The sequence below is a fragment of the Equus asinus genome, chromosome 8 (assembly GCF_041296235.1).
Source record: "Equus asinus isolate D_3611 breed Donkey chromosome 8, EquAss-T2T_v2, whole genome shotgun sequence".
Taxonomy (NCBI): domain Eukaryota; kingdom Metazoa; phylum Chordata; class Mammalia; order Perissodactyla; family Equidae; genus Equus; species Equus asinus.
In genome coordinates, this window is record NC_091797.1 from 14,846,698 (window position 1) to 14,868,035 (window position 21,338).

General features: G+C 38.8%; 1 protein-coding gene across 10 annotated transcripts in view; it reads left to right on the forward strand.

Annotated features, from left to right (window-relative positions):
* Positions 1 to 21,338, forward strand: part of PKHD1 (PKHD1 ciliary IPT domain containing fibrocystin/polyductin) — a 416,955-nt gene that overhangs the window by 242,677 nt on the left and 152,940 nt on the right. For all 10 annotated transcript variants that reach the window (XR_006532025.2, XM_044776842.2, XM_044776843.2 and 7 more), the window contains one exon: positions 20,168 to 20,305. Coding sequence is in view for 9 of the 10 variants with exons in the window: in XM_044776842.2 (XP_044632777.2) it covers positions 20,168 to 20,305 (138 nt within the window). In the remaining variant the exon portion in view is untranslated. The remainder of the gene's footprint in view (positions 1 to 20,167; positions 20,306 to 21,338) is intronic.

Consider the following 21,338-nt stretch of genomic DNA (forward strand, 5'->3'; position numbering starts at 1 on the left):
ACAAAGACTTGAAAATTGAAGTTTATATCTCTCTCACAGAAAAGAAGTCTGTTCCATGGTGTCAGACTTGGACTCCATTTATCTTCTTGCCCCACCCTGTGTTGTTTTCATTCCCAAAGTCACTCTGCAGTCCATTATGTCTATTGGGGCTCCAGCCATTCAACCACATTCTAGGCAGCAGGAAGTAGAAAGGATTCTTCCTAGAAGTCACACGTGTCACCTCCTTTTCCATCTTATTGACCACAACTTTAGCCAAATGACCATATCTAACTAGAAAGGAGGCTGGGAAATGTAGTCTTTTGGCTAGGTGACCATGTATTTAGCTAAAAATTGGAGTTCTTGTTACTAAGGACAGAGAGAAAAACAATGCTGGGGGGTAACTAGTGGTCTCTGCCGCAGTTATCTCTCATGTTATTCTGAGTAAAATAGGTCTGAAAAAGGGTGCCCAAGAAAGAGCTCAGAGATCATAGAGACAGCACAGTTCAAATCTAAGCCTCTGGATTCCTTGAGTCTCATTCATTACCCTATCCCTGTTTAAACATGCGGGAGGATCAAAATGGAGCCTTTCAAAAGCTGTGATATAAAGGGTTGTGGTGATATAAACCTCTAACTCCATTATAAAGTATATTTTAAGAGAAAGGTGGGAGTATGTTTCTTAGAGGTATAGCCACATATTTGGAAATGAATAATAGCACTTGATTAACAAGAAACTGTGAGTGGGATGTGACTGCCTCTTGTTATGGATGTATTAAGACCAGGATGCTGTTTGTCAGGCTCTGTGCACTCCAGAGCCTGCTCTGTGTCTAATGGTTCGTCCTCCTTTTCTTCATTTGTAACATCAGTGATGCTTGGCAAACCCTGGATCCCGTCTGAAGCCATCTGTTTGCCTCTCTTTATTTATGTGATAACATCACCTGATGGCAATTTAGTGTCTGGATAAAAAACATTGCTCTTACCTAGACTGAGCTGGGTTTTTGTCTGGCTTAACGACAACAGGCTAGCCCCTCTGAATGCATTTCTCAGGCAGCAGTAGTGTGTGGACAGCTGGTGTCTATAAAGCCCACGCAGAGGGTTTGCACAAGGGTGGTGAGCTTGCTGTGCTGTGCCAGGACTGTCTGGGCTGCGCTCAGCAGTGCAAATGGCAGGCGTCACTCTGCTGTCGCCCAGCACATTGTTAGTACCAATGGGAACTTCTTGTCTTTGTGCTTGCAGTGGCCAGTAGAGCTCCAGGACATAGCAGATGCTCTTTGCATATTTGTTAAATGAGTGAGTGAGTAAATGCATGAATGAATGAATGGTGAATTGGATGGAATGTGATAAAGTCTCAGCTACTCTCTCCCATTCATGTTGATGGCACAATTGCTGGACCTGTGATGGATCAGCAAGAATGATGGTTGTTGTCATAGTGAGGCCTAATGCTTTCCGGTGGTTGCTCAGGAGACGTGGCTACAGGTCTGAATTAGAGTGTCGACACTGGCAAACCAGGACCCTTCCCTCTCTCCTCAGCCTATCGCAGGGCAGGAGGTAGTGTGAGGTAGCACTTTCTTCTTGAGAGGTCTAGAGGAATGAGTGTCTAGAGCAGTGTTTCCTCCTGCAGGTTCAGGTAATTTTAATTTCAATCCTCACCACAATGGCAGTTTTTCCTACTGAAACCCTATGGAAGAGGGAAGTGGGCAAGATCCTGTGATGGCACAAATCTTATAAATAGGATTTCAGCTTAGCAGTGCTACCTCTGACAAGGAAATACAGACACATACCTCTGATGTAGAGAGCTTCCCGGATTGCTGACCCTCTTGCATCCTCCTGAGAGGCAACTGGAAAATTAGCCCCTAGAAATACCAGTCTTTTTCTGAGATCCCAGAAGTCTGGTAATACGTGAGAACAGAGGCAATCCTGGAACCCCCAGGACTCACCCTCACTCCTCATGTGAAATATGCTGCTCTGACTTCTGTCCTCTACTCCTCTGACTTCACCCAGATTGCTTTTTTTGTACTACAAAAGGGATCAAGAGCTTGCTTCATAATTTGTGTTATCCTTAACCCTCATAATGAGCCCAGGGAGCTGAGGGAAGGGTGTTGTTGCCACTAAGTCATAGTCTATTGTCTCAGTCTCTCATTGGCTGCATAACGATTACCCGCACTTGAGGGTGTCCTGTCAGCATCATCACCACTTCTTGTCTGTTTGTCTTTATTTAGTTGATTTGCTTTGATGAATGGCATATTGACATCTATCCACATGCGTATACACAAGAACACAGGGAAGGTGGATCTGGTAGCTGTCGAAGGCAGTGGCTTCCAAAATGGGGTATGGCAGACAATACATTGAAGAGCAGATAGAAAATATTAGAACCTTTATTTTTATTTATTTTTTATCCTATCCTTTGAAAGTTTTCTCATTGTCTATGTTTATGTATATAATATTAATTACATTAGTATTGTGGTACGTGTATGTAATTTATCAATAAATTTATAAGTAAATGAATGAGAGTATATGATTGAAATTTTACTCATCTAGAGAAGGAATATTTGGCATTTATTTGAATTTTAATATCATATTAGTGTTTACTAAGTATAGTAAGAGCCCCTTTGAAAGTACTTGCTAGTAAAATATGTGCCATATATGGTACATATATGTATGTGATTTTATGTTTTTAAAATTAAGTGACAAAATATAAAATTAGAAACTTGACTTCAGGAATCTGTTTTATTTTGAAAATAGGCTAACCTTTATGGAAACCTGAAAAACCTAATTATCAAAAGCAGCAAGTTTGAGTTTTCCTAAGGCCTTGGTCTTGTGTATCGATGTTGTGTGATATTTCGGGGGCTTCCTAAGCTTTCCTTCGTTTGGACTCCAGCGTCCTTTGTGCTCTGGCCTCACTGCTGCACTGCTCGTCTACCCACCGTGCTTGGGTGGAATTAGCCACCCCTTCCCAGTCATCTGCACTTGCTCTTCTCCTGCTTATAACTTCCCCACCTCTCCTGCCCTGTTCTCCTTTCCTTCCCCACCGTAACACTCTCTTCCAGTTCCTCTTTTTGTCCTTTCCCACTCAACGTAGCGTTGCCTCTTCCAGAAAGTGTCTCTGAAGCCCCTTTGATTTAATTCACCTTCCTCTGAGTTTCTACAACACCTTGGGCATATTTCTATCATATTTCCTTATTCTGTAATTATTTACTTTTGTGTCGCCTTGAGGACAGAGGCCATACCTTATTTGACTTTTTTTTTAATCTCCAGTGGGAAGCACAGGATTTGACCATGGCAGATACTCGATTAATGCTGGAGAGAGTTAATGAGAGTGAGATGCAGGTACTCCCAGTCAGTCCCTGTGAAAGTATTTCTAGAGATTTTGGAAGCTGAAGGGAGGTATGTCACTGTCACTCTGAGACTTTTGGCAAACAAGCAATGGCTGGAGGGTAGTGAGTCCCTAAGAACCTTAGCCCCTGACTAGGAGGTGCTGATCTTGTTGGGGAGCCCCAGTGGTCTGCCACAGAACCCCATCTGGGAATCACTCAACACCGGTATTTATTTAGGTTCCTTGAGCCAGAAACTTACTCTTTGTGAGTACTTCCCACAGGTAAGAAGATACTCTGTGCAAGAGAGAGCCGTTCCTTCCTTTCCTTAATGGTGTTCTCTCAACTCTAGTATTCCCAGTAGGTGCCTCTCATTTCCTTTCTTCCCTGGGGAGCCAGTGGCCTTTCATTCAAGCTGCTCCTCCACACAGCTTGCCTCCTCCCTCCTCCCTGCACCTTCCACCTGAGCAGTTAATGGGCCTCCTGTGGATCAGCACCTGAGGAACTGCTGGGCCTGGTGTGGCTTGCCAATCCGGAGTTTGAGCTCTCTCGGGATTTACTGCCTCCCCGCCTGCAGGCCTCCCACAGTGTAGCATCTAGGCAGTTGCCACACCTCCTGTGGTTTTAGCTAGCTAGCAGCTTGAGGATCTTCTGTTTGCTGTGAAATCGTTTCAGAGGTTACCTTTTCTTATTTGCATAGTGTGGATGCACCTGTTTCTGTTTGTTTTCTTTTTTGGTGAAACTGTAAAAGGAAGAGTATAAATGAGAACACCTTAGTGCCTGCTTAGAGCTATGACCTTGGCTACTGCAAAGGGGCCCACAGTTTGCTATTGGGAAACAGTTAAGGCCTAAGTCACGGTGCTGGGGAGGAAATGATTTGTAACCCAGGGAATCCAGAGGTGCGGGAAGTCTTGTAGGTCCTAGTCAATGTTCCTGGTGTCTTTGAATAGTGTCGCATGAATCTGATCGAATTAAAGAGGCTTCTAACACTCTTAAATTATCTTATTCATCTGGAAGTGCCACTTGAGAGAAGAATTTAACCAGAGGAAGCTGGCCCTGTAGTTTAAGTGGAAAGGGAAGGAAATAGTTAAAGGATTTTAAACTGCTGAAGAGGGCTTTTACATTTTTCTGGGAAAGCAGCAATTTGCATGGAAATCACAGCTTTTATACATTAAGTATGGTTATGAGTCTCTTCCCCAAAGCTGTGTGAGAAATGTGGACTTTTCTTCCCCCCAAGAAAAAAAGAGAACTAGGACCAGAGAGCCATGCAGCTTTGTGCCAAGCTTTTCAGGTGACAAGGAGGAGGAGGAGACCAGTTGGTACTCAGAAAATAGATTTTAGTGATAACACAGTTTTTGGCACACGATGCTCATTTCAAGCCTCACTTGGAGAAGACAACTTTAACCACATATTTTATAAACTCTACTATTTTAGTATCTTCTCTTTTCCCATTCTAGTTCCACCATCTCCCATCATAGGCAGACACAAATCCCATCGCATTAATAAAGACCATGCTAGAAATTCAGTGCCAAGTGCTGACCTGGTCTTTTCAAGACCCCAGATTACTTGTATACTAGTGGTCAGAGAGGCTGGTTAAAATCAGAAAGGCATAAAATATTATCAGCAAAAGATGATGTGAGAAACAGCAGCAGTATTCAAATTTAATTTTTGAGCCAAAAAATGGAATAAATTGTGTAAATATAAGGCTATAGAAAGATAGGACACATTGAGGATATTTAGATCCTTCATTTAATAATAGTCATGGTAATTATAGTATAGTGTTACTAGTAGTGCAACTGATAATAATATGTCTGCTAGTAAAATAAGGTAATGATATGAGTTCAGTTTTTTTATGTGCCAGGCGTTGTGTTAGTATTTATTTTATCTGGCTGAAGCTTCATAAAGATGATGTGACAATGACATGGCATTTTATACACAAGGAAACCAAGATTGAGAGAAGAAGTTCTTAAACTTTAGTATGAATAAGAATCAACTGAGATGGTTTTAAAATACCATCTGCATTTTGAACCAACTCTTCAATTGGTACTGAAGTAGGGTGTCCATGGACCACACTTCAAAACCCTGGCTTAGAGTAACATTCCCCGGATATATAGGGATACCGGCTGGATACACAGCCAGTAAAGGCTGAGTCAGGATTTGAATCCAGATCTGTTTCATTCCTGCTGCCCTATCCATACTTTCCTTCATGTTGCTTTGTCCCCGAATGAAGGAACAATACTTTCCTTGCCTTGTACATCTAATTCTATGTGATTATTGGATATCTTTACAATTAGTGTTAAGCTTCTATAATTTTATTCTTTTTAAGAAAGTTTTAATAATACGTGAAATCTTTCTTGTCCAAAATAATATAAAACTGTACAAAGCAAAATATCAAAGAACCCTTTAACCCTTTCTTTTTGCCCTCCCTTAGATGACTGCTATTCTCAATTGGAATTATACATTCTTTTTTAATGTGTGTGTTTATTTATATGATGTATAGCTTTTCAAAATATTAATTAATTGAGGACTTTACTATATCCTTCATAAGTATTTTACAGGAATTCACTTTGTAATCCTCATAACCACCTTATGGTGGCACCATTACTGTCCTTTATCTGCTGAGAAGGCTGAGACTTGGGTATCATAAAGCTCATTGATTGAGGGACAAAATTTGGACCCAATAATCTGACTCTAGAGGTCTTATATGCCATGCTAAGATGTCCCTCAGTTCAAAATGAAAATATGTTCTAAGAATTCATATACTTAGACTTTTAAAAAAGCTCATATATCTTGAAGATACTATCATATGAGTAGAGAGAAATCTCCTGTATCCAGTATTACAAAGTAGGAATGTAATAAATTCATTGAACTACTATCTTCCTATTGAACACTTGACATGTTTTCCTCGGTTTTTCACCTTTACAAACAATACAACAGCAAAAATATTTATGCCTTATTGTACAAGTGGGAGAATTTCTCAGGCCAGTTGAATCCCAAAATGGAGCCTATAGCTTAACTACATCTGAAATCACCCAGGATGCTTCTTAAAAAATGCAAAAGATACCTTCAAGGAACACATAATCACCATATTGTAAACTTTTTAGATCCCAGAGAAACATAGCTTCCTAATTCATTCTTAGGGCTATAGAATTGAATCTAAAATTAGACAAAGATAGCACAAAGATAGAAAATTAGAGGCTAATCTAATTGACATTGATGAGAATTCTTAGAAAATCAAATGTACTTACACTTTAGAAGAATAATAGATTATGATTAGATAGGGTTTAATCCTTGGAATGCAAGGATGGTTCTACTTCAGGAAAAAATTTATGAACATAATTAATTAAGGCAAAATCAGAACTCTTTTTTCTCCCCAAGACTACCTTTTGATTCTCTTTTGTAATAATAAAGCACATCGTTCAATATATGAGGAGCCAGAGAATGGCTAAAATGAGTTTAACTCTCCCTCTGCCCTTATCAAATACAGTTCCAGTCTCCACCTACACTGCTCTGTCTCTCTCCCTGAGAATGGGCTCCTGAGTACCTAGACTGTCCAGGGCTGCAGAGCCTACAGGATCACAAGGGTGAATGATGGAAGTGTTGTGAAGTTTAGGGAGCTAAGTTTGAGTGAGCAGAGAAAAGCTATTCTAGGGCAGTGGGGCAGAGAGAAGGATGGAATAGGAAGGGCTGAGGAAGGCACAGATGAATTGAAAACAGAAATTATGGGTTTATAATGGTATCCAATCACAAGTCTCTCATCATATTTGGGACACTGAGGGGAAAATTTCTCCAAGTTATTTCATAAAAGCATCTAAAGCAAATAAATATAAAATCTAAGCAGATAATTCATACAAGATTTTTGAAGGCATTCCATGTTCTGCTTTTTTTTTTGTGGTGTGTCTTGAATGGAGCATTGAGCTATTTTTATGCATTGCTGAGAGGCAAAAGCTAATAATCACAGTGTGTCAAACTTATCCACTTCCCACTTGAAGGAAAAACGTTTACATGGTGGCAGCAAGAGGATTCTGTGGATGCAACAAGAGGATTTTTCCCCAAAGTCTTCTCAGTCTATAAAAGAGAAAACATTTGATCAATTTTAATGCCTACTCAACAACAACAAATATTGTTAGGCTAAAAATAAAAGGAATTTTCCTTAACTTGATATAAAATATTTATAAGAAATCCAGTGGCAACGTCATAAATAACCATGAAAGATTAATTGCATTCTGTTGGAGTCAGGAACAAAGCATGAAGGCCTACCATCATTCTTGTTATTGGAGATGACAGACAATGCAATAGAACAAGAAAAAAATACAATAAGAGATATAACTGTCAGAAAGAAGGAAGAAAACATTTATCAGTAAACTTGCCTTGTTTTTTTACTAGTAAAATACAACAAAACTTAAGTGAAATACTATTAAACGAGAAAGGTCAGTAAAACAGCTGGGAACAACACCAACAAACAATGAGCAATAGCATTCTTATACACTAACAATCACCAATTGTGACAAAAGATTCTACTTCTGATAGAAAAAAAGATAAAATACATAGATATAAATTTAACAAGGCATTCATCATCATACGAAAAGAAAACAAAACTTTCAAAACTTTGGCGAATTAATGGAACAACATGCCAGTACAAGAAGACACAATATTGCAAGGATTCTCCCCACTGTGAATCTATAAATTCAAGGAATCCCACTTAAAATTTCAGCTAGATTTAAAAAAAAAAGGAGACGAAGAACATGAGAAGCTGATTCTAAAATTTTTAGGAAAAAGCAAATAGATAATGATTGGCAAGAAGTTTTTTTTTTAGGAGGAGGTTAATTTGGGGAGGCTTGCTTTAGATAAATCTCAGCCATCAAAGTGGTATGGTTTTGTCCTAGGACTAGAAAAACAGAGAGATGGAAGTGAATGAAACAAAGAGTCCAAAAACAGAGCCATGGATATGTGAGAATTTACCTGGTGGTTAGAATGGCATTTCAATTCCAGTAAATAATGTTGGAAAAGTTGTCTACCCGTACGTTAAAAAATTCCTGTTGTATTATCAAGTCACACCATGCCAGACAAACGAAAAAGCCCTACATTAAACATAAAGGAATTGAAAAGGAAATATGGGAGACTATATTTTTATATATTCTGTGAAAGTCCTTCCTGAACAGGACAGAAAATCTAGAAATCATCAAAGAAAAGATGGAAAGATTTGGGTTACGTAAAAATTAAAAACCTCTCAATCATCCAAGAAATGCTTAGCAAAGCTAAAACTCAAGCCATAAGGACAAAATATTTTGCATACATAGTACATGACAGTACGTTTTTATCTACAATATACAAAGAGCTCCTGTATTGTTTTTCTTCACTAAGAGAAAAATGCAATTCACAGAGGAATGAATAAAATGGCCAATAAACATGAAAGAATTCTCAACTTCACTACTAATCAGGAAAATGTTAATTTCAAAAGTTATCCATTTTGGCCACCAGCTTAGCGCAAATTAAAGAGATTATATGAATTAATAGTTATTGAGCACTTGCTGTTTGCAATACATGTGCTTTATACATTAACATTTTTAAACTCATAACAAGCCTATTAGATATGTACAATTACTGTCCACACTTGACAGATGAGAATTTAGTTGAAATTGTTGCATGTTTTTAACATTATACGTTTACAGTTGTTTAGACTTATCTGTAAGTTTTATTTATTTTTTGCATTCCACCTTTTTTGCATCCCGCATCTACCTCTTCTCTAGGTTTACATTTGGTTTACTGACCTACGTCTTCTCGTAATTCATTCACAAAGCAACTGAAGAACTTTGATGATTTCATCTATTTCTTTCTAGAACCCAGGACCAAAATCCATTTGATTTTTACTTTTTGTAGGTAATTTGTTTTAATCTTTGGAAAACTTTAAGGATTTTCTCTTACTCATTGAACCCTTTTACTTTCAGAATATATCTTTCTTCAACTCTGATAAATTATTTCTTTGATGACTTTCTCCCTGATATTTTGTGTTTTCTTCTTTTGAAACTCCAAAGTAAAGGGATATTAGGACCTTAGGGTATATTACTGTGATTTATAAACTTTTTTTCATATTTTCGTATCCTTTTACTCTTTTCTTTTCTGGAAGAATCTATGAGCTTGATTTTCCAGTTCAATCTTCTAGCACTATCCATTTTGCTATTTACTCAAACTGTTGTTTAAAGGTTTTTGTTGATGATAATTGAAAAAAATGCATCAAATTGTTTTCTTTCTATGAACATAGTTTCTGAAATATCTCTGGAAATTGTAAGTCTGGCAAGAACAAGAAGAGAATTCAGGAAAAGAATCTCTCGATCTCTCTCTCTTTGTCACACATACACACGACTATTATTTTTCCTATGTCAGATAAAAAGTATAACCAATCTCTATTTTTAATTTTAATTACAGGTAAAAAAATTAAAATAATTAATGCATTCACACTGTTCAAAAGTCAAAAGACACAACAAAATACTCATTGGAAATTCTCCTTTCACCCCTATCTTCCAGCCACCTCATTTCATTTCTTGGAAACAATAACGTTACTAGTTCCTTGCATATCCTTCCACAGGTATTCTATGCTGCATATACAATTTTCTTTTTCAATTACACATATATGGTTATATTTTTCCTTAACCTCTTTCTTTATGAAAATGATAACATGTTGCAAACTGTGTTGCACTTTGTGTTAAAAGATATAGTCCTCCCCCAGTATCCATGAGGGATTGGTTCCAGGACTCCCGCCAATGCCAAAATCCGAGGATGCTCAAGTCCCTGAGTAGGCCCTCTGTATTCACCGGTTCCACATATGCAAATATGGAGGGCCAACTGTAATTTGAAGATTGTTCCATAATTGTACATTAAGTACTCCTTTTTTTGTGGGGGGGGGTGAGGAAGATTGTCCCTGAGCCAACATCTGTTGCCAATCTTCCTCTTTTTGCTTGAGGAAGACTGTTGCTGAGCTAACATCTGTGCCAGTCTTCCTCCACTTTGTATGTGGGACGCTGCCCCAGCATGGCTTGATGAGTGATGTGTGGGTCTGTGCTCAGGATCTGAACCTGCGAAACCCAGGCCACCTTGGTGGAGTGCACGAACCCAATGACTACACCACCGGGCCGGCCTCACTTCTTTATTTTTAAGAGCTTTATTGAGGCATAATTCACATTCCATACAATTCATCCATTTAAAGTGTACAATTCAATGGCTTTTAATATAGTCATAGAGTTGTACAATCGTCACTGCAATCAATTTTAGAAGATTTTCATTACCGACCCCAAAGAAATCCACACCTCTTAGCCATAACTCTCTAATCCCTCCATCTCTTCCAGCCCCAAGCAGGCACTAATTTACTTTCTGTTTTTATAGGTTTGCCTATTCTAAAATTTCATATAAATGAAATCATACAATGGCTTCTTTCACTTGCAGAATGTTTTCAAGGTTCATCCATGTTGTAGTAAGTAACCAATCTCTATTTGAGAATGGAGAGATGGCTAAAAAGTCTCCCTATGTAAACCTTGTGTTTGATTTGATGTATGGATGTGTAGACACGTGTGCATTAAGGACATTAACTACTCCGTGTGTTTGTACTCATCCTTATGTATTAGTTCTCATCAATTACTTTTTAAAGAATTGCCTTCAGATATTGTTAAAGTAATCCAGTTTCTTAGGGAAACACTAAGACAAATGCCAAGGTATATAGATTTATTTGACACCTAAGTTTTGCAATAGAGATCATCCCCAATTAGTTATTGGCAGGTCGAGTCTAATGTTTATATGATTTAGAGGAGAGCTGAAGTTGTCTCCCAAGTTCACCATCTTTTCAGGGTATTTCAACGTTTACATTTTCTACAATACTTGGTTTCCCCTTGAAAGGAGATGAGTGCACGTCGATTGCACGGGCCCCTCTCTTCCTCTCTCCTGTTCTAATAGAGAAAGTGTTCTACCTTCTCTCAAAGGTCAGGCTCGCCTGGTATTCTCTGCATCCTATGTGGATGTTGCTTTTCAGATACCTCACTTGTCTCCTTTCTCTCCCCGTCTGCAGCCGTTCCCTCCTACAGGACACTTCCTTGCAGCATACACATACCTTTTTGTATGCCCATACGATTAAAAAAATTCCCTTGGGCCCTCATCGACTTCTACATACTGATTCTTCTCTCCTCATCATGTCTTTGCTCCCTGAGTGATTTCTGAGAACATAAATTTGATGGTCTTCAACCCACAGACAGTATATGAAGTCAGGAAAATGTTTTTCTTTTTCCAAGTATCAGACCTATATGTCCAGCTGTCAACTTGAAATCTCCACTGGCATGACTTACAGGCATCTCAAACTGAAACAACCCAGAGAGCATCCTGTTCCTGTCCTCTCCCCGACAAGTCTGCCATTTCCAACTGCTGACTTGCTCCTCCTCCAGCTTTTCCTATTCCAGGACGTGGCATCATCTCCTGTTACTGATTGCTCAGAGTTGTTCTTGACTTTTTAACCAATCTTGTATATCCTGTTCCTAAGCATTTCTCAAGTCTGTATACCTTTCTTCATCTCTCCTCTCACCACCCTAATCGATGCATTGTCACCTCCTGGGTGAACCATAGATTGCATCCAACTTTTTCTCCTTCTAGTCTTGCCTTCATCTACTCTATTCACCCCACTGCAGCCAGAGTGATCTGTTAAAAAAAAAAATGAATTAGTTATGTAATTCCCTGCTTAAAACCCTTTACTGGCTTAATGTCGTTCTTTGGATAAAGTCTCCAGTTTTGTGCGTGGCCTCGAGAGTCCTGCCTGATCTGCTCCCTCGCCTGCCTTTCCAGCCCCACCTCTCCCCATCTCCTCCAAATTCTGCAGTCCAGGCACCCGTGCTGCTTTTCAGTGCCCTAAATGTGTGGCACTCTTTTCCACTCCCTGTTTTCCTGATATACTACTGTCTCTAGAGCGTCTATCTCCAGAACATTGTGCATTTTCCTTCTTACCACTTAGCATGGTTTGTGCCTATGTAATTTTTTGTGTGATTATGATTAAAGGTCTATTTTCTCCACAAAATTTTAAGTTTCTTGAGAGCAAGGACTGTGTCTCTTTGGCTCATAAACAGTACAGTGACAGTTATAGAGTGAACAGTCAAAAATATATGTTGGATATATGACAGGTGATAGCTAATCCTTTTATGTCTGTTATGTGCCAAGCTCTCTAACAATTGTATATGTGGTATCTTACCTAATCCTTATTATCACCCCCATGAAATATTAGTTCTCTTATTTTTTACTTGAGGAACAGAAATTCAGAGAAGCTAAGTAATTTTCTCAAGGAATGGTTTATTTGGGATTCAAACTTAGTTCTGTCTGGATTCTAATCTGGTGAGCATCCCATTGCGCCAGGTTTCTTCTTGGGCAAACAGTAATAGGTAAATCAGCCAGTGCATTTGTCCTACACTAATTCTTTATCAGTCAGGTATCAGTCAAAGGAGCCTGGAGAGTATGGGGACACAGTTAAGAAATGACTGGAACTATAGAACTATTTAGACTCTGATTATATGTGGACTGTAGGTAGGTGGGGGCATCAGTGGGATTCTGGCCATTAAGGGGTTATAAACAAATGAAGGCACTGGATTCTCTCGGATGGATGGGCACTGGAATGAAGAGAGAAACAGATACAGTCTTCCTCACTTTGAAGTATTGCTGGGCCTTGCCATGATTGTTTTGGTTGGTGTCAGAAGCAAATACTAAAAAGGATTCAGATCTATTTCTTCCTTCCACCAAATCTCACCCGATCAATCTCGTAAAAATATTTACTTCCTTATGTGGAGTGGGAGCCTTTTTAAATTTATATTTGTTTCTTTGCCATATATCAGTGTCTGACAAGGTATTTACTAAGTGAACGAATGGATGAATGAATATATTTATTGGTCACTGATAATGCTTTTCCTTATATATCATTCTTTTCTTGGGGACATCTAGATCCCTGGATGGAAAAGAGGCATTAACTCCAAGGATGGGGATTTCAGTATCTTTGCCAGGTAGCATGGAGACATTTTAGAGTATTGGGACTTTGGGCAGAGGTTATGAAAAATGGATATTATTGTTGAAATACTTAGAATTGTGAATAAAAGTTCTAGGAACTTCACAGTCTCTGGGACAGTATTTGAATTCAAGAGGAAAGGAACTTATTTTGGAAATCCCAACAAGAACTCTTTGCATTGAATAAAGGTAATTTATTAGAATTTACAAAAAAATTCTTAAAGGTTTTGGGAATTTCTAACCAAGATCATCATGGAAAATATGGAAAGGCTGGGAACAATAAAAACCTCTACAGAAGTAATTTTTGTATTTATATAGAATATAAGCACTTTATGAATTTAGGAGCATAAAATACAGGCTAGTTAGCTCAGAATTATAAATTTTGATACAACATGTTAAAATGTAGAATAGAGGTTTACTCGATATTTATTCTTCAGATACTATATTCTAAGCTCTCTCTTAAGCATCAATTATGCATTTGTGAAATAATGTATAAAATTTTTAAAACAAATAGAATACAAGCATCTTATCTTTAAGGAATTTAACAGTTTTTTTTTTTTCCAGTTAGAAGAAACAATTGAAAGCTTGAGCAAAAAATGAATGCATACTCTTCATTTTGAGGTCTTCTGGGGATTGCAAGGTCTAGGGTTTTTTGAGACTCGAGCCATCTGAGCAAGCAGATCCCCATGGACCTGTTTCAAATGGCAACACCAACGAACGTGAGAGTGCAGATATCTCTCTGAGATCCTCTTTTCATTTCCTGGGGGTTTATACCCAGAAGTGGGATTGATGGATCATATTTAGTTCTATTTTTAATCTTTTGAGGAACTTTGATACTGATGTCCAAAGTGGCTGCACGAATTTACATTCCCACCAACAGTGCACAAGGGTTTCTTTCTCTCCAACTCCTCGCCAACACTTATCTTTTGTTTTTTTGATAACAGACATCCCAACAGGTGTGAGGTGATATCTCTTTGTGATTCGGATTTGCATTTCCCTGATGATTAGTGATCCTGAGCACCTTTTCATGTGGCTGTTGGCCATTTGTGTGTCTTCTTTGAGGAAATATCTATTCAATTCCTCTGCTCATCTTTTAACTTTAGTGGTTGCCGGGGACTGGGAGGAGGGGGAAATGGGGAGGTATTAGTCAAGGGTACAAAGTTTCAGTTGCACAAGATGAATACATTCTAGAGACCTGCTGTACAGCAGAGTGCCTATAATAAACAATGCTGTATTATATAGTACTTAAAAATGTGCTAGGAGGGTAGATCTTACGTTAAGTGTTCTTATCACAAAATAATAATAACAAATAAATAAAAAGGATGGGAGGAAACCTTTTGAGAGGATGGATAGGTTTATGGCATGGATTATGGTGATAGTTGTATGGGTGTATACTTATCTCCAACCTCATTAAGTTGTTTACATAAAATTTGTGGAGCTTTTGTGTGTCAATTATACATCAATAATTTTTATATTAAAACTCTTCCCCAAGAAAGGCAACACTAAGTTGGCCACTCTGAATTCTTTGAGGTTTCATGGGGAGAACGGCAGCATAAGGGCATCTCAAGATTAAAAACAAAACAAAACAAAACAAAGCAAGCCTGGAATGAGAGAAGGCACAGATTCTTTTGTGTTTTTGTGAAGACAGCAGCACCTTCTGGTATTTTACTTTCAGAACTGGGGATTCAGAGGATTGATCTGATACAGTTGGTAATTTTACTTAAAGACCTCCCTATTAAGTAGAACCAAATATTTTTGAAGAACAGATGGTACAGGCTAGAGGAAGAGATAAACACTGTATGTTAAACATTTTATTGATCAATTAAAATATCATAATTTAAAATGTTGATTCTACCACGGGAATTTCGCATGTCTGTATGTGATTGAGAAAGACACAAAGAGAGTGTCTGTGGGGAGTGGATGAGGAGGTATTACTCAGAGTTTAAATTGGACCCTTCCCATGAGGTGAGAACGAGGAGGCCTCCACCGCACCAGGCAGGCGGATGGGTGTTCTTCATGGTCAAGGAAGCCGGCTTTCAGTCTTGGATCTTGTGCCTCTGGGCACTTTGAAAACTGCCTCTTCTGCCTGTTTTTAAGACCAGTTTGAAAAAAGTGATAGGCAGAGTAGAATAAAGAAACCACCTGTGTGGATTTGATAAAAACAAACAAAAGGCAGGCAACAAAGTTAGCAGCTCTTTGAGAAGAATTTAGTTATAGAAAGAATACATCCTTATCTTCTAGCACTTCTTTATTCTGCGCTTTCTACAAGAGAATGAATTCTTGGTAAACAAATACAATCATCTCTCTAAATTAGTCTCCTGGGCACTAATTTTCAATCATGTTAACCTTTCATTTCTGCGAACTATTTTAGGAGTACTTTATTTTGCATGTACCAGCCGTCCTCATAAAATGTGGTAGAATATTTGGATAAATCATTAGATTCACCAAAAGTTAAACAAGATTACAGAGAAAACGCCGCCATTTGTAAATATATATATTTAAATTATATATATTTAAATTAGTCACTTTAGAGTTAAAAATATTCTTCTCTGTTTAAAAAGAAAGATTGAATCATTTTAAAGTGATTCAGATGGCATTGAAACTTACTTTTCCATGGGTTCACATATTTATGGGAAAGTATTGGGGCCAAGACTGAATGTAGAAACAAACTCGTTAATTATGGAAGGTACAAGAAAATAACAAGCCTACAAATAGTCCTTGTATGTCCTGCTCTGCCTTTGCATGCCATCACCCTCCCTCAGAAGTCTGAGCTATGTCCAAAGTTGGTGTCCACTGTGTTCCCGACAATAGCAGGGTTGTAGTGGAAACTGTCTTCACCACCTAAGTTATGGGGCCTGATACAGTGAGTACCATACAAGCAGTGGGTCTGCCTGCTCTAAATTATGCCTGTTCATGTGACCCCATCATTATTCCCAGGATCTGTGCCCTTCGCCCTTGATCTCATTTCTGCAGGATTTAGACAAGTGTCAGGCCCTTGGAATGCTACACAATAGTGACCTTGATTCCCTGGCTTTGCTGGAAAAAAAATTGAGTTTAAATCAAGTGTTGAAAGTATATGGAATGCTTTGTAACTATGGTAGTCAGATTATTCCTAATACAAAAGAAGCCCTAGCCCTCTGTCAGAGACATCTGCCTTTTGATTCGGCTCAGGCTTTCTGGTCTTAAGGGTAACTAATGCATTTATAGAAGGCTAAAGCCTCTTTGTTGTTGTTATTTTTGTTGTTCCATTTGATACATGGACGAATTCAGGTGATTCCTCATTAGTGTGAACTTTCCAGATATTATTTCTAAAGATTTATCCTTCTAATTGTCAAAATACAACCCTTTCAGGAAAAAACAAAACGAAACACGGCTTAGCAAAAGATCCCAGAATAAAGATGGTAGGATGTTTAGTGCTTGATGGATGAACAAGTGGAAAGAGGGTGTAATTTGGAACCAAGAGGCACCACCCCGTGGCTGGTCCTGAGCTCCTTTGGGGGGAAAAGCAGTCTTTAATTACATCTGGTACTCATTAATTCGTTTTGGAGTCTCTTTCCAGATTTGTTCCCCCATCAGCCTCCCATCGAGCAACTGAAATTCCAGATGGTTCCCTCCATATGCCAGTGCTTATTCTCTCAAGTAGGATAGATTGGTCACTGACAGAGTAGGATGGAATAGCCTTGGCCAAGTCAAGGCAAGTTGAAAAGCATTGGGCCACAGTTAAGTTAGAGGTGATCCGTCATTTGTGTTTTTAAGTGGGTTATATATATAACTGACTCTGAGTGATTTTTTTGAAATATCTTGAGTAATTTCATGGAAAGGATGCTACTTCTAGAGAATGTGGCATATTGATCCTAACTTTCTACACCTGGAACAGAGAAAAATCCTCTACAAGTTGTTCCTATAGCTGATGGCTGGTCAATTTGGTCCTGCATCCAGTCTCCTCTGGACCACCTTAGAAGAGTTCTTTTGCCTGTGTCACTTGCAATGACAGTTGTAATCTCTGTTATTGTGATACAAGGAGAGTTCCTTTATAAAAATCTTTATAGGGCATATGTTTATTTCATCTTGGTATAATAGGCACATTGATAGATTTTCCATTTTGAGGTAGATGGGATTAAAGATGGGGTCAAGCTCCATATAATGAAAAAGTATATTGTCATTTCAAGTATATCACGTTGTGTTTATTTGTTTATCTGTCTTCATCCGATAATGAGAAACATGTCTTACTTATCTTTGAGTTCCTACTACCCAACATTATGTGGCACATCATGGGGAAGGAAAGGAGGAAAGAAGAAAAGGTGAATAGATGGATTCAAGAAATTTCAAAGTGAAAGGTGGCGCTGAAAGAAATAAGAGCAATGTTTCTGCTTTTTTCTTCATCCTATACTTTTCTGTTGATAGCTATTGGATTTTATATGTGGGGTGTGTGTGTGTGTGTGTGTGCACTCATTCTTTAATGTTATTTTTGAGCACCTACTATATGCTAGCTATTGTTCTAGGCGATGAGAAAATAAAAATGAGAGTGGCAGCTGTGGTCTCTATTCTCATGGAGCTTATAATAGGCTATCTTTGATTTGTGGGAAATTCGTTGGTATATTTGGAGGGGGCAGGGTAATTAAAAGAAAAAATTTCTTCTAAGAGGGTATGTGATAAAGACTAAAGGGAAATTTTGAAATTCCATGTAATTGTCATATTTTAACTGAGAAGTATGTTTAAAAGAGGCCTATTATCGTGCTTTTGTGTGTGTTTGAATCCTCCGTGGATGAGAGAAAGTACTGGCTGAAGCAATTTAATTGTTTGGTACAATCAGGCTCAATAGCCAAATGCTGGTAGAACGGCCGTAGGTTGGAGCAGATAAAGGCCATTTGTATAGAACTTTTGTTTTAAGTGTACTTGCTTGAAATAATTTCTGTCTTGCTTTTGAAGTCATACTAAAGTCATGAATCCGTAAAATGTATGTTAAATCTAGAACATTCTCTAGATATTTCACTATTTTGTTTGAATGTTTTAAAAGTACCAGAGATGAAATTGAAATACATATTTATTTTTGTTTGTTTAGCCTGATTATTCATTTTGTGTCAGTCACTAGTAAACTCCTAAATTTAAGGTGTCCAAGGAACTAAACTCAACAGATCTGGGGAGCATTTATTTAACATCCTTGTCTTTGATATCGCAGGAAGCACTAGGGATTTTTAAAAATGGATGGTCTCTTCTCCTATGAGAGTAACAGTGAAAGAGAAAGACATAGTTACACTGAGGACCAGCCCAGTGACCGTTGCCTCCTTACATATAATAATTTTGTACATAATTACAATAATGTGTTTTAGGGTTCTGTTATAAGAATGTACCAGGTATCATTGGAGAGCGAAAGAGAAACAGATGTCCACGGGGGAAGTGGTGGATCCAGCAGGGGAACTGGGAAGGGCTTACTAGCAGAGCTAAAACTTAGAGTTGATGTTGATGGATGAGTGGGTGATGTTGATGCTGTTGCTGTTGTACCATGACCATATCTTGAGAACCACTCTTCTACTGTCCAACTGAGAGACGAGGGAAAGGAGAGAGCTCATGTAGAATTTACGGAGCAGGCCTATGGGTGGCACACTTCAATTCTGCCTACATTTTATTGACTACGACTCAGTCGCATTACTTCATCTAACTACAGAGGAGGCTGGGAAAGGTAGTATAAGTGTGAAGCCAGGAGGAAAAGGGAAACATTTGGTTTACAACTCTGTAGTTTCTGCCACAGGAAGATGTGACAGTCTTATAGCTAGGGAAGTAGGCAGAGACTAGAAAAGACAACTTGTGAGAAGTTAATTTGGGGGGCAATTCCTTAAGAACAGCAAAGGGCATCATTTCTTGGAAGGAGACATGAGATTATGTTAATGAAATTTCTTAAAAATGTTTACATGTGTCAGTGATTATGGTACTTGAAATTTAAGCAGAAACATTTATTTGGTACCTTTACTTATTGTTGAATTACTACTAAGCCTCAGAAAGTAACACTTAGTACTTGGGCAGATAAAATGTTTACTGTTTTAAATGAGAATTTTTGTTCAAGTATGGCTCTATTGTTACTTGCAGACAAAATCTATGAGTCTTTCTTCTAAAGTTGTATGGAAACTGCTTTTATGAAAGAGGAGATGAAGAATAATGGTTTTAAGTTGTCTGATGAGCTCTACAAGCATGCCAAGCTAATGGACAACAGTACAAATAATGACAATATCCAGCATTTATTGAGATACTTTGCTTTACATCATGGGAATTGGGAAGTTGAGAATGGCTTACTAATACTGTATAAGCACTTTAGATCAATTAACTTATTTAACACTCACAAAACCTCTGTGAATGAAGCAGGTATTTTCATTATTACTTGCATTTCACAGAATAGATAACTGAGGCACAGAGAGGTAAAGTTGTTGGTCTACACAGCTGGTAAGGAGCAGAGCTGGGATTCACATCCCAATAGTCTAACTTCAGAGACCAAGGTCATATCTGTGGTTCTCTACCTCTCTGAAGCCAGAGCCAAAGTGAAGGGACAAGGACAAAGGGTGGGGAGCTCACTTGCATGTTTTCACTAAAGTAAATTTGGGGCTGCTGTTTGGGGCATAAACAGTGCCTTTTGGCCATAACATTGGTATGTGAAGGAATGGCAGAATTTATTAATCATGCTTTCCTTTTCATCCCTGCCTCTTTATTAAGGCCCAGCCTTTGGCAAACTACTACTGCACCTGTCCTGGCATGGGTAGCAACGTAAGCAGCTCCTGAATTGCCTGGAGAACCCCAGAGTAAATCATTGGAGGAGAGAAGGTGATTCTTGTTTTGGTTACATGTCTGAGCAATTTCTTTTTCTTCTGCAGACAGGACTGTCCTTGTGGATACAGATCTTCCATTCCTCAAAGGCCTCTATGTGATGGGGACTTTAGAATTCCCTGTGGACAGAAGCAACATTCTGAGTGTGGCGTGCATGGTCATTGCAGGCGGTGAGCTGAAAGTTGGTGAGTAAAGGGCATAAAGATTAGGAGCATGATGAGAATCAAACTGTGAGAAAGGCCTTGGGAAATGATGGTATCATCCAGCAGGTTGCTTACTGGAGTTTGGGGAGGGCTAAGGCAGGGAGTGAGTTTACTAGTAAAGCTTGTCCTCGGCAAGCTTTAGATGCAGACAGAGGTAGCTTTTGTTGGTCATTCTCTATATCCACCCACGGTCATCAAGCTGTCTTTCTGGCTGCAGGGTCCTCATGCTGTTCCTCATTTCAGGGCTCTTTTTGCCTCCTCTAAGCTACGGATCAATTCTCCCTCTAGTTCTTTGATGAGAATTTACCTGTGTCTCCCTCTTTCAGAAGATCTCATAGGATGGATTTGTGAGCCTTTCATCAACTAAACCACAACATAATTTCAATTGCTATCTTACTGCAGATGGTTGGGGAACACACTCCTGAAAGCAGAGTTTAAGTGTTAATGCTTTACTGGGGCAGATGATCACAGGGCAGCTAGAGTGCAGGGAGAAGAAGAGTGAAGGAGAAACTCATTAACTCCTGTGTCTTTCTTTGTTATGTTTCGTGCCTCCCTGGGCAGCTGGTGGAGGGGCCAGAGACTCAAGGCGTGCCTTGAGATGGGGCTTCTCCAGCTGGGAAGTGAGGCGTGTTGCTGAGGCTGAGGGGCAGGCAGCAGGGAGTGGATCTGGAGTCGTGTGTTAACGAGTCTGGTACATTGTCTTACTTAAACAGAAGACATGAGTTGTTACAGGTGGACTGTGTACTTGGAACTGCTGTAGGCAATAAGTGTACAATGATGAAAAGAAACGTATCTCCTGCCCCCAAACGAACTACTTTTGGACTTAGTAAGGCTTTCCATTTTGACCCCAAAAAGGAGATTAAAAGAGAATTCCCAGGAGCAATAATACCTTATCCCAAAGAAATAAATCTCTGATGGTGAGGAAATATTTACATATTATTGTTCAGTAGCATTCAAAGTTTAGAATCTCTGCTGGGAGAGAATTCTAGGCCTAAATACCTGTCCAAAGCTTAAA